Here is a 20127-nt window from a genome sequence, read left to right as displayed (position 1 = left end):
TTTACAATTAATAAATTTACCTTTCTTTTCTTTGGGACTGATTAAGTGTAAAAATCGTGTTTCATTTCTCCACATTGTGCTTACTTTAGTTTGGTACTGTTAGTTTGCACAAATTTCTTATATTAATCACAACTGGTGGTTAAGCCACTTCTTTCATACTAATTCATAAATCTGTTTGCACCAGAGAGGAATTAGCACCAGCAAGAATCTGTCTTTATTAGTATTAATTATCAACTGTCAGGGGTAAGGACACTTTCTCAGAGGCCAACAGTATCATCATATCAGCATTCGTGAGTGATTAGTCTTTGCTGTGTACTGTTGAGCAAGTTTATCAAATTTTCGTCCTTAGAGAATCGGCGAAGTGAGCCAGAATTAAGTAATACCTTATTTCATTAATCGGTAGCCTTCGTGTCAGTGTTGACATGTTTTTTCTTTCTTTAGTAGTGGAGAAATATTCAATATATTTCTTTCCCAACCGTGACAGTGACAGCTTATAATCATATTTCACTTCCCCCTTGATAGTTCCCTCCAAACTCGGAAATGAGGTAACATGTTAGCCCGTATGTGGCACAACAAGCGTACGGTTAACATGTTGACCACAATTCATAAGGGGGCTGTGGAGGACACAGGCAAGACAGACTTCAGGACCAGGGAACCTGTGTTCAAGCCCGATGCTGGCAACGACTACAACATCAACTTACGGCTCGTTGATAAGTCGGATATGCAGACTGGGGAAGTTGATTGCCTCCATAAATCCTGTCGGTGGTAGAAGAATGTGTTCTTACACCTTAATATTACCATCTTGAACAGTTACGTACTCTTCAAGCTGGTTCGGAGAAGAAATCTTTCTCTACAAGAGTTCGAGCTAGCACGCAAACTACTTGCAAAGTATGCAACTGCACAGTTGACAGTTGGGAGGCGGGGGATGTACCAGGAGGCAACAGCAGACAGGCTGTGCTGCACTCAGTATTTACAGCATCACTTTCTCGTCGACGTGAGCCATACAGCTGCAGATCAGGCAGCCTACAGGTGCTGCAGTGTGTGCAGTAAGACAAAACGCCACTCCCCTACATGGAAGGAAACCCGTTACCAGTGTGATGAATGCAAGGTCGCGCAATGTCCTATATGCTTCTTTGAGTATCACTTTAAACTTGATTATTGAGGTGTGTGGGACTCCGTAATATGGGAATAGGTGTGCACTTCTTTTTTGTTGGGGGGTGCGGGTTATGAGAAAAGTGAAAATGATTTTCTTATGATAATGTTATGCCATGCTTGATAATACAGATATTTTTTTGGCAAATGCTCAAAGTTGCGTCCATGGTGCCACCTCTCCATGCCTTCCCTTGTGCTACTCGGCATTTTGTAGCGCTCATGACTGGATTGTCACTCATCTATATTGCAGAATTTCTGCCTATCAGAATTCTTTCATTCTCCGAACTGCATCTCTCTGGAACTCGCTTCCCCAGAGTTGTTTCCCTCCAAATTTCAACCCACAGCTGTTCAAGTCTGTTACAGATATTTTATGAACAGAGGACACCAGTAATCTGGTGTATGGATTATTTTGTTTTTTATTCATTTTTTTTCCTTCCTCCATTCTGTTATTTAAAAAAAAAAAAAAAAAAACTACAAGCTGTGGAGAGCATAAGTAGCCTAATATTTTCACGATGCCTTCGAAGAGTACAAAAAAATGCCAACATTTATGTACAAGTGCATACCTCATACGCAACCTTTACTGCGTGCAATATGCAGAACAAATATTTTTTTAAAGTGCAATAAACTGTAATTGTGATATGAAGTACAGTATAAGTGCTGTTGAACATAAGTTTTAGGGTAAGTAATATTACTGATGCCTAAAAAAAAATAGAAAAGCATTCAGCATAAGCTTTCCCACACACCTACAGGGCATAGTGCCACTCTGTTACGGCTGGAAAACCAGTAGCGAGCCACATGGATGGGATGATGACTCATCTGTATGGCGGTGCATATGGAAAAATGAAATGAAGAGTGGAAAGTTTTGGTGTCTGCAAAGGAAGTTCGGACGGTGTTACAATCACAACTCTAGTCAGTGCTGCCAACACTTGCCAGGCTTGCCAGGGCCACTGCCAGCAATGTGCACTTGGAGACTCCCCGTCAAAACATAGGAAACTGTTCATCTACTGGTCCTTACTCATCAACGAAACAACCTAGAGACCTGGGGATGGTTTCATTTGCAATAAGAAGAGCTGGTGAGTAATATGGTTTTTAACTTATTTCACTGACTATTATACTTTTCCAGATATTAAGGTTTGAAAAAGAGCTACTTTGCCAGGAATGCCCGAAGTGAGAGCACACCTGGCTAAAAATTTGCCCGGTGTGACCACAAAAAAAGTCCTAGTGGCGTGCATAAACAGCCAAGAAGTAATTACTGACTAAGCAAAAATGCATTAACTCCAGTTTCTAAATCCAGAACACTCTCTGTGTCCTCTATATCATTAGGAAGAGTACTTCAGGGTCCTCTTATAAATGGAATAAAGTACTGGAATATAATATAAATATATAATATGAGAAAATGTCTGAGTATTCATGCATAATAAATCTTTGGTCAATATATGCTAGCTAGAAAAGTGGTGGAAGTGTAGTATGCAAATGACAGTGAGCATTAAGAAAAATATCTGATGGTGAAAAGTCGGAAATCCAAAATAGACACCGATGTTCAAGATTTAGATTCACATCAGGTAATAGAAACCCAAGCTGATCAAAAACACGACCCAAAAGCCCTACATTAGAATCAAGAACAGAGAGCCAGACAGGAGATCAGTAATCGGGAATGGGAAATGTAAATTAATGAAAATAATGCTGAACAATGGAAGCAGTTGAGTATTATATATATATATATATATATATATATATATATATATATATATATATATGTATATATATATTTAAATCTATATATATCTATCTATCTATATATATATATATATAATATATTTATATCTCTCTATCTATCTATCTATCTATATCTATCTATCTATCTATCTATCTATATATATATATATATATCTATATATATATATTCCGAGGACAATCTCATGAGATACTGATGAAGCAACTATGCATATATGTGCCTCAAAAGTTAGTTTTTTTTTTTTTTTTCAGGTAAAACCCAGCAACTTTGCTGAAATACATGCATTGATTATTATAGTTTTGTTACTTACAATTTCAAGATGAAAAGGCAGGAGTGCCCTATATTTTCTGACAATAAGGGTGAGTTTTTGTAGGATTTAGCTTAATATGCTTCTTGTAAAAACACAGAATTCGTTGTCACATGTAAATTGTTAATTACTTATCTATTGTTTAATAAAAAGACAAAATACAAAATGGATGGATATACCTTTAATCATTAAATCATTCAAGGTGGCAGCAGTTACGCGTAGGGGTCGCTGTCGTTCGAGTTGTGGGTATATCGAAGGTCATATGACTACTTCCCACCACCTAAAGTAGCTTTACCTCATGCCACCGATTTTATGGTAGTTGTAAATGAGTTGAGAAACAAATTTTCCAATGGTCTGACGATGGTTGGTCAAATTATAAATCGAGATATTGATCGACGAGTTAAAGGAAGACTGGCTAGGTATCCCCCCCCCCTTTTTTTTTTTTGCTAATTTCCTCCAAATTCTTGACAGTATTTAGGAAGTGACGTTGTCTCCATACGGTAACATTAGTGAAGGAATAACAATAAGTTAGAGCCTGCACATTCATAGCTTCAAAAACATAGTAATATATATCTATCATTTAATATGATTTTGCTTTAATGCAGCCAATGGTATTATTTGTGGTGCTTAGGAACACATTCATCCATTCATCCATTCATTGCCAGACGCCATGTATCCCAGACGGGGTGGCCAAGGGCTTAGAGTTAATTGTTTTACAGGGAGGGGCACTAATTCTCCACCAATCCCACTTGACACGTAGGAACACATTTGGCAATATTTGCTTTTCAGACAGCTATGTATAAGGAGATCCTAAATATTCATGCACGTTTGTGAGTGACTTCTTGCCTGTTAAAATTAATCCCTAGATGGAGGGAAAAGTTTACAGACTCCCCCCCCACACACACACGGATATTTTTGGAGAAATTGACTTCTTCAGAATCAATCGCTATCTTTGTGATACGGTAGGAATACGTCATCCAGAAAAATTATCCCTGTTGGGGGGGGGGGGGAGGGAAGACTGTGGACTACTCCCTCCATCCAGGGACAAATTTTAAATGGCAAGAAAAAAGTCACAAACAATGACGAATATGAATGATCTTGTATGTATTTATTTGAAAAGCACGTTTTATTGGCAAAATGTGTTCCTACATTAGGTGAACAAGATTTCCAAAGATTGAAGTTAGTAAACACGAGAAAGCAATGCCATAGTGTATCCCATATTAATCCATAAAAAATAAATAAACCTTATATATATATATATATATATATATATATATATATATATATATATATATATATATATATATATATATATATATATATAATTCTTCACTGGATACAGAGGAAGAAAACACACGCAAAAAAAAAAAAAAAAAACTAACCAGGTGGTACTTCCTTGAAGTTCAGGGTAAAGTTGCCAGCAGAGGCAAGAGCTCTGACTACCTCTACATCACGACCAAAAACATATGGTTCCCCGTTCTCCTTTCGCTGGAGAAATACTGATGGAGGGAAGTTGAAAGTCGCCACCTGAATCAGTCAACATCAAAGAAGTACAGTTACTAAATTGGAACATTGTGAAATAATACCAAGTTGGTATTACTAATGTAACAACCTTTGCCTCTTACAGTTTGTCATGAATTATTACTGAAGTAATACTCATTAGAGCAGAAAATTAAGAAAGATATTAAAATGAATGAACTAAAATGATTTAAAAATTGCAGATGTGGGTTACCAGAGGCTGGAGACCAGATGCTTAGAGATTTATTAGTTAATCCCCATCATACTCATTAATTAAAATAATCGCCGTAGCCTCACTAGGGCAAATGATTAACATGTAAGAGCGACTATTTCCGAGGTACAAATTTCGTTCTGTGGACAATTGTTTGATGATTTTGAGTTCCTGAAGGGAATGGTTCAATGTTTAGACAACGAATGTGAGGCTAGGTAGAGAGTAAGGTCACTCAGTTATGTTCTCATCACAGAGGTGCCTACAAACCCACTTGGAAGGATCAGTGAGTAATTACCTGAAACTAAGCTGGAGGTCTGGGAAACATGAAAAGAAGAAAAGTGGCATAAAATTTGAGGACCACTGTGCAAATACTCGTGTTCAAACTGTTCTCTTTCATTACCATTTCTTAAGGAAATTAATATTGGTGTATTATGCATGCAGAATTAAAAGAGATCAGATAAATCTGTTCTTAGATACTATAATAAAAACCACCTGAACGCTCGCTACAGCGTGTTTACCACCGATCCTATCGACTGGACCCGTCAGTACATCAAGTGGTTACAAGTGCACATAATTAAAGAAAAATCATAAACAGCATTGGAAATATTACAAAAGGAGCACTGAAATCTAATGGGAGGAGGGGAGGGGTGGATTTCACTTTTCAGATCCTGGAGGGAGGGAAACTTTACCTTTCAGACCCTTCCATTACTATAATTTAGCTCACAGCGTGGAGACTAAAAGACTCCATACACATTCATGCTGTCCTGTTTGGCCTCTGGCACAAACCATCCTGTTGAGGCAAGACTGAATATGTGTGTTATTTAGATCAGGTTCCCAAACTCTTCAGCCCATCGACCCCATCCTCCTGTTTCAGAATGTTCATCTACCCCGAAGCATTTATATAAGAAACTGATTAAATAAAGACTTCATTAATAACCTAACAGTATTACGAATGATGATAATAATAATAATATAAACATAGGCAAGGCTACGCTGTTTCAACCCTCCAGCTGACCAAGAACATATCTCCACCTCCCTACACACCTGACCAAGTGCATAATCCCCCCCTGCCCCTTTCCTCTTCTCCATATCACAGAGACAGCATCCGCAGTGAAATCTCATTTTTTTTAAATTTAATTTTTTCACAAAAGTACTTAAGACACATCATTCTACTTGTCAAAAGGCACCAGTTCACTGTAAGACACATAACAGTGTGAAATTTTATGACTCCATAGGGAACATTTTCTGAGTTCTGGCTTCAGATTCCTTGTGCAGTTTTGCATTGAAATCTGAGATTTTTTTTTTTTTTAAGGAAAAAAAAATCTACCTAAGACACATCAGTCTACCTATGAACATTCACCAGTTCACTACAAGACACATAACTATATGAAATTTCATGACTCTATAATTAATACTTCTTGAGATTTAACAAAATCTCTGTGCCACCTATTGTTGTTGACCCCATTTATAACAATATCCTCCTTTGACTCTGTCAAGTGGAGGGTAATTAATAATAATAATAATAATTAAAAATAATAATAATAATAATAATAACCAAAACAACAACAACAACAACAACCATAAAATAATAATAATAATAATAATAATAATAATAATAACCAACAACAACAACAACAACAACAACAATAAAATAATAATAATAATAATAATGATAATGACCTCAACAACAACAACAAGAACAACAACAACAACAACAACAATAATAATAATAATAATAATAATAATAATAATAACAACAACAAGAGCAATACTACTACTACCACTACTACTACTACTAATATCATGGCAGCGATGCAAAGTAAAGGTGGATTTACTTAACACAGGTTTATGTTACCGTTTTCCGTATGCCTTGTTTGGCTGTTGATTTTACACATTGCCAGTCGTTATTACTAATATTTAGGTTCATATTGAGCAACTGTGGTATGACCCAAGCATTACTTCACAAATCCTGGAACCAATAATGGTGGAACAAGATTGTAATGTCTGCAGTTTTCCAGTCTGAGCACGTGTATATTACATCAACAATGCCATTAGTTATAGAAATCGCTTGTATTAAACGCAAGCACACAATTTATCTGCAATGTTTTGTTAAACTAAATAACCGAGTAGTGTTCACACTGTACGAATGTTCAGGATAAGCATATATACGAGGACTGGAGTCAAGCAGGGCTGTTGTAGACATTAAGGACATAGGGGGTTTAGCTCAGAGTTCTATAGAATCACAAGCGACGAAGGCACGAGTTCTAGGTGGGCCTGAGAGTATGCTCCCCCAGATTTTTTCTTTTCCGACTATCTCTGACAGTATTTCCTGCCATCTGAGAGCAATTGAACGAAGAAACCAGGCTAAAATACAGTACTGCATTCTGTTCTACCACCTGATTTTTAAACATTTCTTTCGATGTGTACTGGTGTGTACAGTAATGGAAGTAGTAGGCTAACGAGTGTCCGGTGTCGTATAAAATCGTACAGACATTACGGTAATTATGGATGGAATTAAATACAGTTTAGCTTATTTTTATACAATCTTATTTCCTGATCAACACACACACACACACACACACAGCTTCTGGGCTACATAAAAAAAGATTCAGGGTTAAAGCCCCGAAAGTCCACCCCTAACAACAGCCCTGGAGCCAATACAGCTATATAGGCTTCCACGGCAGACGGTCTCAGGTAAAGGGTGCATAGGCTACTGACGAGCATCACGCGGAACCTGAAAAAGATTTCAGTGCAATTAATCCAAGTAACGGAAATAAAATGTGTAATGTTAATGGAAACCGAGGCCATACAACACACATGCGGCAGCAGACGTGGGCAACCGTAGGCATGCGTTCCCCATAAATTTTTGACTTGTGTACCACTGCCAACCCCTATAAAACTACATACCAATCGTTGTGAATCAGAGCTCCAATCGGACTGAGCTGGTGAAGGTTTACACACACACACACACACACACACACACACACATATATATATATACATTGTTACATAGCCTATGATTTCATCATCCTTTGTATAATTCTAACGTACAGTGTGCTGCATGTTTGATCACGATTCGCCTCGTGCCTTCCATAGTGACCGGACTTGCGTGTTCTGCCTCACTTCCCCCTTCTCCTCCCTTATAGTAGAGTAATTCGTTCTTTCTGTTGTTCAGAGCAAGAGTGTCAACTCTTTGTCCCCTATGGCTTCATTTGCGCGTCCTTCATACAAGTTGTATCAAGCCGGCCCCTATATAAGGAGCTCAGTCTCTGCATTAATTGCCACTTAGATCTACTCCTCATTTTGTTCACATCTCTGTCCTCCCCTGTACAGTTGTTATTATTTTTGTGAGTGCTCAGGAAGTCTCCAATCATCTAGCTGCTGTGTAATTTGAGTATAAGTGTTATTACATTTTTTTTCTTGTACTGTGTAGCATGAGGTGTTGATTCGTAGGCCTGGTAAGGTTTTTGTGATTTATGTGGAGTTTTTGGTGTCAGCCAATGTTAATAATATTTAGTATCTGTAATAATATACCTTGCATTAACTGAGCATTATCCGCTTTTCTCATTTTATCAGGGTTGACTTAGATAAATTTACTCTTGCTAATTTCGTGTTAATAGAGGCTATTGCAGTTAACCATATATTTAACCTGTTTTTTGCCATTACATTATCCTTATGAGTCCTGAATATTTAGTTGTTAGTTTGAGCATTAAACTTTAACTTGTAATTTTACCTAAGTCTTTTGTTTTGAACCTGGAACTTTCCGGGACAGTAGTCATTTTAGTATTCTCACTTGAAGTGTTCATTATCTCTCTGTTCCGTAACATAAATTTGGCGACATCTTATCAGGATATTCAGGATATTATCATAAGGATATTGCTTGATATTTTGTGACTGTGATTTATTCATGATGTCTACTATTACTACGCTTGATGAAGCCAAAGATTTTTTGTCAAATGTGCAAACAGTGTGTGATGTAGAAAACAGAACAAAGAATGAACTTAAGCTTGTTGCTCAACAATTGGGAATTGCTGTTCGCTCTCATCATTCTAAAAATCAAATTGTTGACATGATTAATAAAAGCTTGTTTAATGTAACTCCTCCAGATGAGCAAACGCAGATTGAAATAGCTAAGTTACAGCTAGCCCTGCATGAGGCTCGTGCTAAGGAGGCTGAGTTTCAAACCCGTGCTAAGGAGGCTGAGTTTCAGGCTCGTGCTAAGGAGGCTGAGTTTCAGGCAAATGCTAAGGAAGCTGAGTCTCAGGCTCGTATTCAGGAGACACAGGCACAGGCTCAGGCACAAATTGAACTAGCTAGGATTCAGGCAGACCATGAGTATCGCATGAAACAAGGTGGAACTGGATCATCTAGCTCTGATGATTTTGATGTGGCTAAAAATGTTAAACTTGTCCCTCCTTTTAATGAATCTGATTTAACAACGTATTTTCAGTTGTTTGAGAGGGTAGCTACAGGTTTTAATTGGCCCAAAAAGTATTGGCCAGTACTCCTTCAAACTGTTCTCACCGGTAAAGCTCAAGTAACTTATGCATCTTTGCCTCAGGATCAATCTGATAATTATGATGTAGTTAAGAGCTTGATTCTTAAGGCCTATGAGCTTGTTCCTGAAGCCTATAGAGTAAAATTTAGGACAACTTATAAGCAAGATAAGCAATCCCATGTTGAGTATGCAAAAATCAAAGAAGATCTGTTAGAGCAGTGGTTAAATTCTAAGAATGTAAATTCTGATGTTGATAAATTTAAGCAGCTGATTTTGCTGGAGGACTTCAAAAGGTGTATTAACCCGCCCAATCCCGACGTTTTCTGAGCTTTGATCCTCCCCAGTCCCGGCTTTTTTGGACCATTTTTTTTTTTTTTGCTCAAACATTCGCTTTTGGTCAGAAACCAAGGAAAATCACAAAGAAACGTGTCCCTTGGGTCCAGAAATGGCTTACCTGGAGCACGTAAGTTTGACAGGTACTGCCATGCTCTTTGAGTAGTCTTTTCGCCGTACGTTTTCTATGGTGGCACGGGTACTCTGAACTGATGCAGTATACGTTTATTATCATGTATTCATGTGTTGGAAATATGTATACCAGAAGTATATTGGGTTTTATACAGAAAAAACTGAGAAATAAGGTATGTACCATTGTGCGACCCTAGCGAAATCGGTCGATTATGTCACCGATGGATAACAAACATCGTTATTTCATCAGCTATTGTATTTTTTCATGTTCCATATTACTTCCACAATAACAGCATACCATTTTCAACTTTACATAATTGTCTGTACATATTTTGAGGCATTATGACAAGAATTAGCATAAAAGTAGCGCTTATTTACCAAGTGAGATCATTTTATTTCATGCTTTTTTTTTAACTCAGATTCTATATTTTCACCTTTTAGATTCCTTATAATATATAACCCACTTACATGTTATACAATTAGTTTTATAGATGTACTTCCTTTACGAAAAGAATTAGCATAAGAATAGCGCTTATTTACCAAGTGACAACTTGGTCTTTCATCCTTTTTTCAACTCAGATTCTATTTTTTCATCTTTTTGATTACTTATAACATAACATATTACCCATTTACATGTTAGACAATTGTTTTTACAGAAGTACATGCTTTATGAAAAGAATTAGCATACAAGTAGCGCTAATTTACATAGGTAAATCATGTCATGTCATTATTTTTCACCTCTGAATTTATTTTCCCCCCCTTTATCGAGCTTCTCACATTACATTCTGGCCTTTTCCGTGTTAGACATTTGCTTTCACAGTAGTACACGATTTACATTAAGCCTTATCCTAATAGAGAGACAGAGAGAGAGAGAGTGAGGTGGGATGGTGGTACACTGGGAGACAGCTTATCCCATAATTGGTGGCTAAATTTAGAGCCCTTGTGGAATTTCCCAATCCTCTTACACCGTGAACAAAATTACTGACTGTATGTTCTATGACTTTCAATTTAGACTATTTTTCAACTTACATGCTAACTTTACAGTAACTACAGTATACCTTTCATGTTTTTTTCAACTCAGATTCTATTTTTTCACCTTTGTGATTACTTATAACATATAACCCATTTACATGTTAGACAATTGCTTTTACAGATGTACATGCTTTATGAAAAGAATTAGCATAGAAGTAGCGCTAATTTACGTAGGTAAATCATGTCATGTCATTATTTTTTCACCTCTGAATTTATTTTCTCCCCCTTTATAGTACTTCTCACATTACATTCTGGCCTTTTCCATGTTAGACATTTGCTTTCACAGTAGTACACGATTTACAGTAAGCCTTATCCTAATATATATATATATATATATATATATATATATATATATATATATATAGAGAGAGAGAGAGAGAGAGAGAGAGAGAGTGTGTGTTGCCTCCCCCACACCAGTCTCACTTTCACGAATCTGTCTGCGCTCTCCCGCTCCGACACTTTCACTTTCTGCTGCCCTAACCATCCCCACACCACTACTTCCTGCCACAGAACACATAGAAGGAACATACCTGTGGAACAGTCGCGATGTGACGTCTGTCCCAGTCCCATGTGGCGATATCTTTTCCTTCCCTAACCAGGAAAATACACCACCATGTACAGCTTCCTCGTCCTCGTCCTCATCTGATGGTATGTGTTGCTGTCTAGATGCAGCCTGTGGTGCAGGCTGGCCGTCCCCTGCCCTCCTATATGTTATATATTTGACCTTCCTTGGGGAAGGGACCTCCTCATCACTGCTGGTGGTAACCTCCTCAGCCTGCATGTAATCGACATCGAGGGTGTCGTCGTCCAGTGGGGAATCACTATCCCCTGTAAAGGTATCCAGGGCGACTTGTAACTCCTCGACTGACAGCCCACGACGCGCCATGTCTGACCTGGGTGACTGCTGACAGGTAAGTGGAGGATCAAAGGGTCAGGTGGGGTTAATCTGGGTCTAGGGGATTATCCGCCTGGCAGCGAGTAGGTGAGGCTTGCGTAGGCCAGCGAAACAAAAATCAGGTGCGAATTTTGAAAAATGTGAAAATTATGCAACTTGGAATGTTGCCGCGTTAATTCACGTCGCCGGGACATGAGTGTACATCATGGGCGGACGTTAATTCACGTCGCCGGGACGGCGTGGGTTAATAAAGATATAAGCCTATATCTTGATCAGAAAAGAATAGATAATTTGTCTGATGCTGCAGTTTTAGCTGATGAATATGTTCTCACTCACAAGAGATATTCTAAAGAAAAAGGAAAGCTGAGAGTAAGTACGTTGCCTCTACTCAGAGTACAGGTAATAGGAAAGCGAATAAAGATGATGTTTCTCAGGAAGTAAATACCAGCTCCACCTCTAGATTTCAGAAAAGTAAATGTACTTATTGTAGTAAGCTTGGTCATACTACGGAGAAATGTTTCAGGAGACAGCGTGATGTGAACAAAAAGGAGTCTTTAAATATTCAGTCAATTGGTCTAGTGTCCACCCTTGAGAGTTCCCAGAATTCTTTAACTGAGTTAACTGAACCTGCTTTGAGGGGTAAATTAAATTCTCATGATGAAGCTCCTCTTTTGAGCAGTAATGTGGGTGCCACCCTCAAGAGTTCATGTGCTAATTTCCTGTCTGATGGTTTTGTCAGTCCTCTGGACAGTAATGACAGGAAATCAGTTAAAATATATCGTGATACAGGTGCTTGCCAATCCCTTATGCTGACCAGTGTTCTAGGCTCTAATGTTAATTCCTCTGATGAAACTGTAATCATACAAGGTGCAGGGAATAATTACTTCTCTGTCCCTCTGTGCAGAGTGAATTTAGTGTCTGGTTTTGTTAATGGTTCCGTTATGGTTGGGTTGGTTGAGACACTCCCAATGTCAGATGTAACTTTCTTACTTGGAAATAATATTGGTGGAAGTCAAGTGTGTCCAGCTCCTGAGTTGTCTAGTGAACCAGTGACTGCGACCCAGGATTGTGATGTCCCTGATGTGTTCTCTGCATGTGCTGTCACTAGGGCTAAGTCTAAAGTTACTGGTGACTTAGAGGATAATGATGATGATGATGTTATCCTAGCTGACACTTTTCTTGCTAATTTGGACCACTCCCCAGATGAGGCAGTACCCCGTAGTGTTGATAATTTGTCTCGTCAAGAGTTGGTTGAGTTGCAGGTTGCTGACCCTGAGTTGAAAGGTCTAGCTAACTCTGCTTGCAGTGAGGAAGAGTCAGCTGGTGCTTCTACTTGTTATTATATAAAGTCAGGAGTACTTATGAGAAAGTGGAGACCCCCAACAACATCAGCCGACTGCGAATGGGAGGTTGTACATCAAGTTGTCATCCCTCGTGTTTGTAGGCAGGATATCATTAGAGTGGCTCATGATTCCAGTTTGGCAGGACACCTTGGAGTGAGGAAGACTGTGGCACGCATTTTGAAACACTTCTACTGGCCAGGTATCTTCAGAGATGTTTCCTGGCACTGTAAGTCTTGTCACACCTGTCAAGTTGTGGGGAAGTGTAATCAGACCGAAAAGGTTGCACCTCTAGTTCCCATTCCGCCTTTTGAGGCGCCATTCACCCGCGTGTTGGTGGATATTGTGGGCCCTCTTCCTAAGACTTCTTCAGGATTTTCTTATGTGTTGACCATGATTGATATGGCTACTCGTTATCCTGAAGCCATTCCACTTAGAAATATCTCAGCAAAGAACGTGGTTAAGGAAATGCTAGGGTTCTTCACCAAGTTTGGTCTGCCCAAGGAGGTACAGTCAGACCGGGGAAGTAATTTCATGTCAAATGTTTTCAAGCAGTCTCTGAAAGAGTTGGGCATCACCCAGATCACGTCTTCAGCTTACCATCCCCAGACCCAAGGAGCGTTGGAGAGATATCATCAAACACTCAAATCGATGCTCAGGAAATACTATTTGGAACATCAGAAAGACTGGGATAAAGGTCTTCCATTCGTTGTATTTGCCACAAGAGAATCTCCAAATGAATCACTGGGCTTCTCACCCTTTGAACTACTGTTTGGCCATGAAGTAAGAGGACCCCTTAAGCTACTCAAGGAATGCTGGCTGTCGGAGGAAGATGACATCAACCTGCTGGAGTATGTGATGAAGTTCAAAGAACGGCTGTCCACTGCTTTACAGCTGGCAAGAGAGAATTTAGGAGCTGCTCAGGAGAAGATAAGACTTGGTATGATAAGAAGTCCAGGTTACGTCACTTTCAGCCAGGAGATCAGGTCTTGATTCTGCTACCAGTGCATGGGGAACCTCTTCAAGCCAAGTTTAGTGGTCCTTATTTCGTGGAGAAGAAACTCAGTGATGTCAACTATGTCATCACCACACCAGATCGTAGAAAGAACAAGCAACTTTGTCACATCAACATGCTAAATTTATATCACAGGCGGGACGAAAATAACCCAGTCTGCACTGTAGCTGTTCCACCCGAGTCTGCAAGTGAAGCTCTCCCATGCAGTATGAGCCTGAGTGATAGTTTGGGGAAGAATCGTGATATCATGAATGATCTCCAGACTAAGCTTTCTCATCTAGCTCCCGAGGAAAGGCAGGAGTTTTCGGCATTACTGCAGGAGTACCCGCAAGTGTTCCGTGTCACTCCAGGAAGAACCACTGTGTTGATGCATGATGTCGATGTTGGAGATGCAAAGCCAATTAAATTGCCTCCTTACTATGTGAACCCAGTGAAAGTTCCTCTCATCGACAAGGAGCTTGGCTACCTGTTGGACCACAAGATGATTGAGCCCTGTCAGAGCGAGTGGAGTTCTCCTGTCACTCTAGTCCCTAAGCCAGGTGGGTCACAGCGGCTTTGCTTCGACTGCAGACGTGTTAATCAGATAACCAAAACAGACACTTACCCTCTCCCTCGCGTGGAAGATTGCATAGACAAGATCGGAAATTGGAATGCTAGCAGATTTTAGAAAAAAAAAATGTCTATCCTTGATAGTATGAGTGTGGCCAACATAATCTGAAAAAACTGATGAATGCATAATATTGAAAATGTAACATTTCTCAAGATCAGTGCTATTAAACCCATGTTTGGAAGCTCAGGGATGTTTTGCTTTTGGTTCTGCTTGCCTGTCTGATTGAATGTCTTAACAAGATTATGGAAAAAATCCTAACGAAACTATTCCAAAACTCACTTAATGACTGAGGACCAACACAGGTCATGTAATTAATATTTTGGTATTTTGGGGGGTCGAAAAGATTCAGCAGACAAGGTCTAAATTTTGCGTTGTGGTACGGGAAAGGGTGTTGAATTCATTTCTGAAAACAATCGGTCTGAAGCTAAGGCCTATGGATAAGATCAAGGATAGGCACCTTTAAAACAGTTTTTATTGGATTTTGGCCAATAATGGTGGAAGGATTTTGGTTCAGCACAGAATGAATTGATTCATTTTTCAAAAGAATAGACTAAAGCTAAAGGTCAGAGGGCAAGGTCAGGTTATACACTTTTGTCACGAATGCATCAAATATGGAAGATGATTTGATGACAAGGTAAGGATGAAGTTGTTGGTACTGAAAGGAGTCAATCAACCGCCAAGGGACCTGGGCTGCGTCAAAGGTTGGGCAGCGTCCAAGGTTAAGCTTTACACTGACAGTAAGGTGTAACTTGTTCTCTGTGGGTATTCTTTCTTGCCACACTTGGCTGTGATGAATACCTATGACTATATTAAGCTCCCGGTAATAAAAACACTCTGTTTTCCATCTCCTCAAAAACAGATCAACATATATTTACTGTATATATATATGTATAGATAGATAGATAGATATATAGATAGAGATCGAGATAGATAGATAATAGATATAGATAGATAGATAAATAAATATATAGATAGATAGATATAGATAGAGGGATAGACATATAGATAAATAGGTAGATAGAAAGATAGACAGATAGATAGATAGATAGATAGATACTGAACATCATGACAAATGAATAATGATAATTGCGAAGAAGTGCAATGGCAAGAATGAAGAGCCATAGTCTTGTCTTAATTTGCATTTGTGTTTTGAGAAGCAATCTGCAAAAGGATGCAACTCTTCGCCAAGTTAAATTAAAATAACTATAGTTTGAAAAATATTCTACATGACTGGGCATACATATGAATACACGGCCACAACGATATCAGTTTCTAACTTGAGTAACCCTGCTTCGTCAGGTCCTGAGTATTTCTTAGTTGGTCACCGTACTGAAGGGTAAGTGACATTTCACAGCATCTTTCTATAAATATTTGTTGTTCGTACATAATACCAATCTGTCTGGCCAAAGAAGTACACCAACTACACTTAACCCGTCACGTCCCGAGGTTTTCCGCACCTCCGGCATCCCCCAATCCCGAGGTATTTTCAACAAAAAAAAATTTTGGCTAAAACCTCCGCTATTGGTGAGAAACATCGAAAATTCATAGAGAAATCGCTCACCCGAGGTTTAAAATACTCGATCCAGGTAGGAGTACTATCACGATCCAAACTTTCTTTACCCCCCTGAGTGGAAGAAGGTCGAAGCCAAGGTTGTAGCAAGACCAGATGATCAGACACTGCCAGTATACAAGACTAATAATGGTTCATGATACCGTGATTCATAAATAGGCTCGTGTGTTTCATCCGGGTGATTCTTATTATCCTAAGCTTCAGGTTAGTGAACCCCTCCATCATGAACCGGCCTGTGTTCGGTGGCCCGTCATTTCTTCAACTTTGGCTTCGACCTTCCTCCACTCAGGGGGGTAAAGAAATTTTGGATCGTGATAGTACCTCCTTACCTGACTGGGTTTTCTAACAGGCTGGCACCAAAGAAAACGAGTTCTATGGGAGGGTAACTATTTCACACAACTCATAAACGGTATTTATTTATTGACTTGGTACGAATTTATATGTAGTATGAGAGTATATTGGTTTTCAAGCAGTAATATAGGCATTATAAGCATTGTTTCACTCACTAACTCATCACCATACCTGACCTTCTTTTGCCACATTACCTGATCATTATTTCTGACTGTTTCTTCTTCTAATGCTATGTAAACTTTGTCCTCCACATTGTCATCGATTGGGGAATCACTCTGGCCCTGAATATCTTTATTGGCCAGGTCACTGGTAACAGGTGAATTGCCGAGACAATGGCGTGAGGAGGGGAGGGGGGAGGTTATGCGGTGTAAGGCATTGTCCCTGCTTGGCATCTTGTAGAGGAATAGAGGAAGGTGTCCCGTGTATACGTACGAAAAATCACGCGCGAAAATTGAAAATTTTGCTAATTAGGGACCTTGCAATTGCACGACGTACCAGTACGTCGCCGGGACTGGCAAATACAAAATGTTGCAAACGTACCCATACATCGACGGGACGGGGCGGGTAAAGCAATTACTTCTAGAGTGCCGTCCCGTAGGTACAGTACAATATATACATCGCATAGGGAAATGGCATCCCCTTGTGGTAGAAGTGCTTCACCAGGGTCGGACCAGGCCACTTCTTCACAGTGAAGTGCAGGTAAATATGAAGAAGTTTGGCTCCCGGGTAAATTCTGCAGCGCTTCATTCCGCCCAAGGTGCACAGCACTGCCATGTGTTGGCTCCTTGTCAGTGCCTCTGTAAACAGTGTTCCCAGTTATCTTCATTAAACTAATCCCTCACATGATTCACGCTAGAAGAAAGAATATTTTCAAACTTAAGAGTATACAGATACCTTTAAAAATCTGTCTAGCACCATCAAGAACATTACAAACGTCAGTCATAGGTAGCAATGTTGTAAGCTGCAAGGATATACAAACCTTCGAGCTGAGCATCGAGCTAGGCAATAGAGAAGTGGCCCACTGAGCACGAATCCCACCACCAAAGCCAGCCACGTGTCTTCTCTGAAAGGCCACAAGGGGGCCTGCCATCGGGGCAGCGGTGGTGGCACCCTCATGATGACACAGTTCACCTACACAACCCACGTTACATCATTATATCATCACCAGGACCCTTGCAACTCATTCATTCAAATCTCCCATCAATTACACACACTTTTCTTTGACATATATTCTGTAATTCTGTCTTGCCGATACCATTACCTGTTTCTACCTTATTTTTTAATTACATGGTGGACCCCTTTTCAGCATGTCATACTTGAAGAGACATGCATGCATTCTGAGTATAAACGTAGTTCATTATCACAAATAACCTACATCGCTTTCTTTCCACGGGTTCTCACACATGATGTTGTATTGTCTAACACGGTGTCATACATGTATCCACAGACGTAGAATTTATAATTAATACAGTATAGTGATATAATTTCTCTGATATTTTTAATTATTACTCGGCACCTTTTTAAAGTCTTGGAAAGATCCTTGACAGTGACAACGGTAGACCTGTTTTGAGACTGATTGTAAGGATGATAGGCAGTGGAATTTAAGTTCTAAAACTGTGTCAAGAGCAGAAAATAATAACGGAAAATAACAACAATAAGGTAATGTTGATAAACAAGTTGTAGTAAATGGGTTACCTAATCAGTACAACATTACTGAAACTATACACTCTGGTATATAAACAGGCGCCTAGTTATTTTAACGATTCGCAATTTCTCACCAGCAGTTCAGTAACTGTTTAAATTTTATTCCAAGAAAACAGAGATGTAATACGTGTACTGTTATGGACAATAATGTAATTAAGCCTTATACCCGAGAAGTTAGGAAACTTTATTTTAAAGTCTCCTGGGCTTTAAAGCCTGCGGCACTCAGTTTATATATATATATATATATATATATATATATATATATACAGTATATTATATCACTCACTGTTATTTGTACTTATTGATATGAACTCATTCATGTTTTAGGTTCATAGCGGAACAAACAATCGAAAATTTTTTTATGATAATAGAGTAATAGAGTAATTAAGTAAATACATGATGGTTACTCACAGCTTGGTGGAAAGGTGCACTAAAATGCTGATAATCTCTGCGACCCCACAGGCTGGTTATGAAGATATTGGCAATGCCAAAATCGGCGGCGCCACTTCCAAGCATGCCTATAATGCCATTCAAGGATCCATTGGGCAGCAGCTCACCCCACACCTCCCCTACAATACAGGCCAAATGGAGGCTACTGCACACTCAAGCAAGGCAGTATTATACAAATAAAAAATTGAGTCGTAATTGGTTATTCATACTGTGTGTGTGTGTGTGTGTGTGTGTGTGTGTTTCCTCCATACTTGTAAGTTTTAATTGAAAAATTATGTTCAATATTGCTTGAAAAAGGTTATTATTATTATTATTATTATTATTATTATTATTGTTCTCGCTCGCTTCACTCGCTCGAACATAAAATTTAGTCACAGTTTGGACTCCCGACGTGTGTACCCAAGAGAAAGATCTATCACATCAACAAGAAATGGGGGCACGGGTCGGACGGAAAACTCTATAGTACAGTAGTGAACTTTTTTGGATATCTCAGCCAATTTTGAAGTTACAAGAAAGATAGACACCAATTTGGAAATCGTATAAAAATTCTCAATTATTTTCATTTCATAGACAACTCGTAATTCCCAATAGTTTTTCCGTAAATCGAGGAAACGATTTTTTATAAGGCAGATTAGTGCAATAGCCAGCTGCGAAAGAAGTTATGGTCTAAGGTTGCATGAGTAGCTCAGCAATATTTTCCGACGAGTACTGAGAGCAACCAGGTTTTGCCTTTTCTAAACATATAATACCTTCAGTTTGGCTTCTTTTTTCTTTGGAAAGTTTTCGCTGAATCCAGATCAAACTAATACAATACCGTGATTGACGAAAGAAGCTGTGAATTTCTGATTTTTATTCGAATCGGCGAGCATTGAGAGATTTGGTGAAAGTAATTTTTGTGAATGAGCAGAAAGCAAAGTCATTATTAAGTGGAGACTACTACTACTAATACTACTACTTCCTCTACTACTGCTACCAACAATAATAACAGCAACCACAACAACAATGATAACAACAAAAACAACAACAATAATAATAATAATAATAGTAATAATAATAATAATAATAATTGTTCGAGCAAGTGAGCGAAGCGGGCGAGTGAGAACAAATTTTGTTGCAGTTTGGAACCCAGACTTATGTGCCCGAGGGAAAGATTATCGCATTAGCAAGAAATGGGGGCAGGGGTCTGCAGGAGAATCCTGTAGTACAATAGCAAACTTTGGGGGGTATCTCAGCCAATTTTGAAATTACAAGAAAGACGGACACCAATTTAGAAA

General features: G+C 39.0%; 1 protein-coding gene across 1 annotated transcript in view; it reads right to left on the bottom strand.

Moving 5' to 3' along the window:
* LOC145396957 (putative glutamate receptor) overlaps window positions 1–18723 on the bottom strand; it is a 69053-nt gene extending 50330 nt beyond the window's left edge. The window contains exons 1-3 of the mRNA XM_080270190.1: window positions 18690–18723; window positions 17679–17830; window positions 4577–4721 (exon numbers count right to left, since the gene is read on the bottom strand). Of these exons, the coding sequence (XP_080126316.1) occupies window positions 4577–4721; window positions 17679–17830; window positions 18690–18723 (331 nt within the window). The remainder of the gene's footprint in view (window positions 1–4576; window positions 4722–17678; window positions 17831–18689) is intronic.
* Between the last annotated feature and the right edge of the window lie 1404 nt (window positions 18724–20127).

The sequence above is a fragment of the Coenobita brevimanus genome, chromosome 40, assembly GCF_032717465.1.
Source record: "Coenobita brevimanus isolate Jiangsu-jjx chromosome 40, ASM3271746v2, whole genome shotgun sequence".
Taxonomy (NCBI): Eukaryota; Metazoa; Arthropoda; class Malacostraca; order Decapoda; family Coenobitidae; genus Coenobita; species Coenobita brevimanus.
Note: the sequence above shows the minus strand (reverse complement) of the source record. Positions and strands in the feature narration are given on the sequence as shown.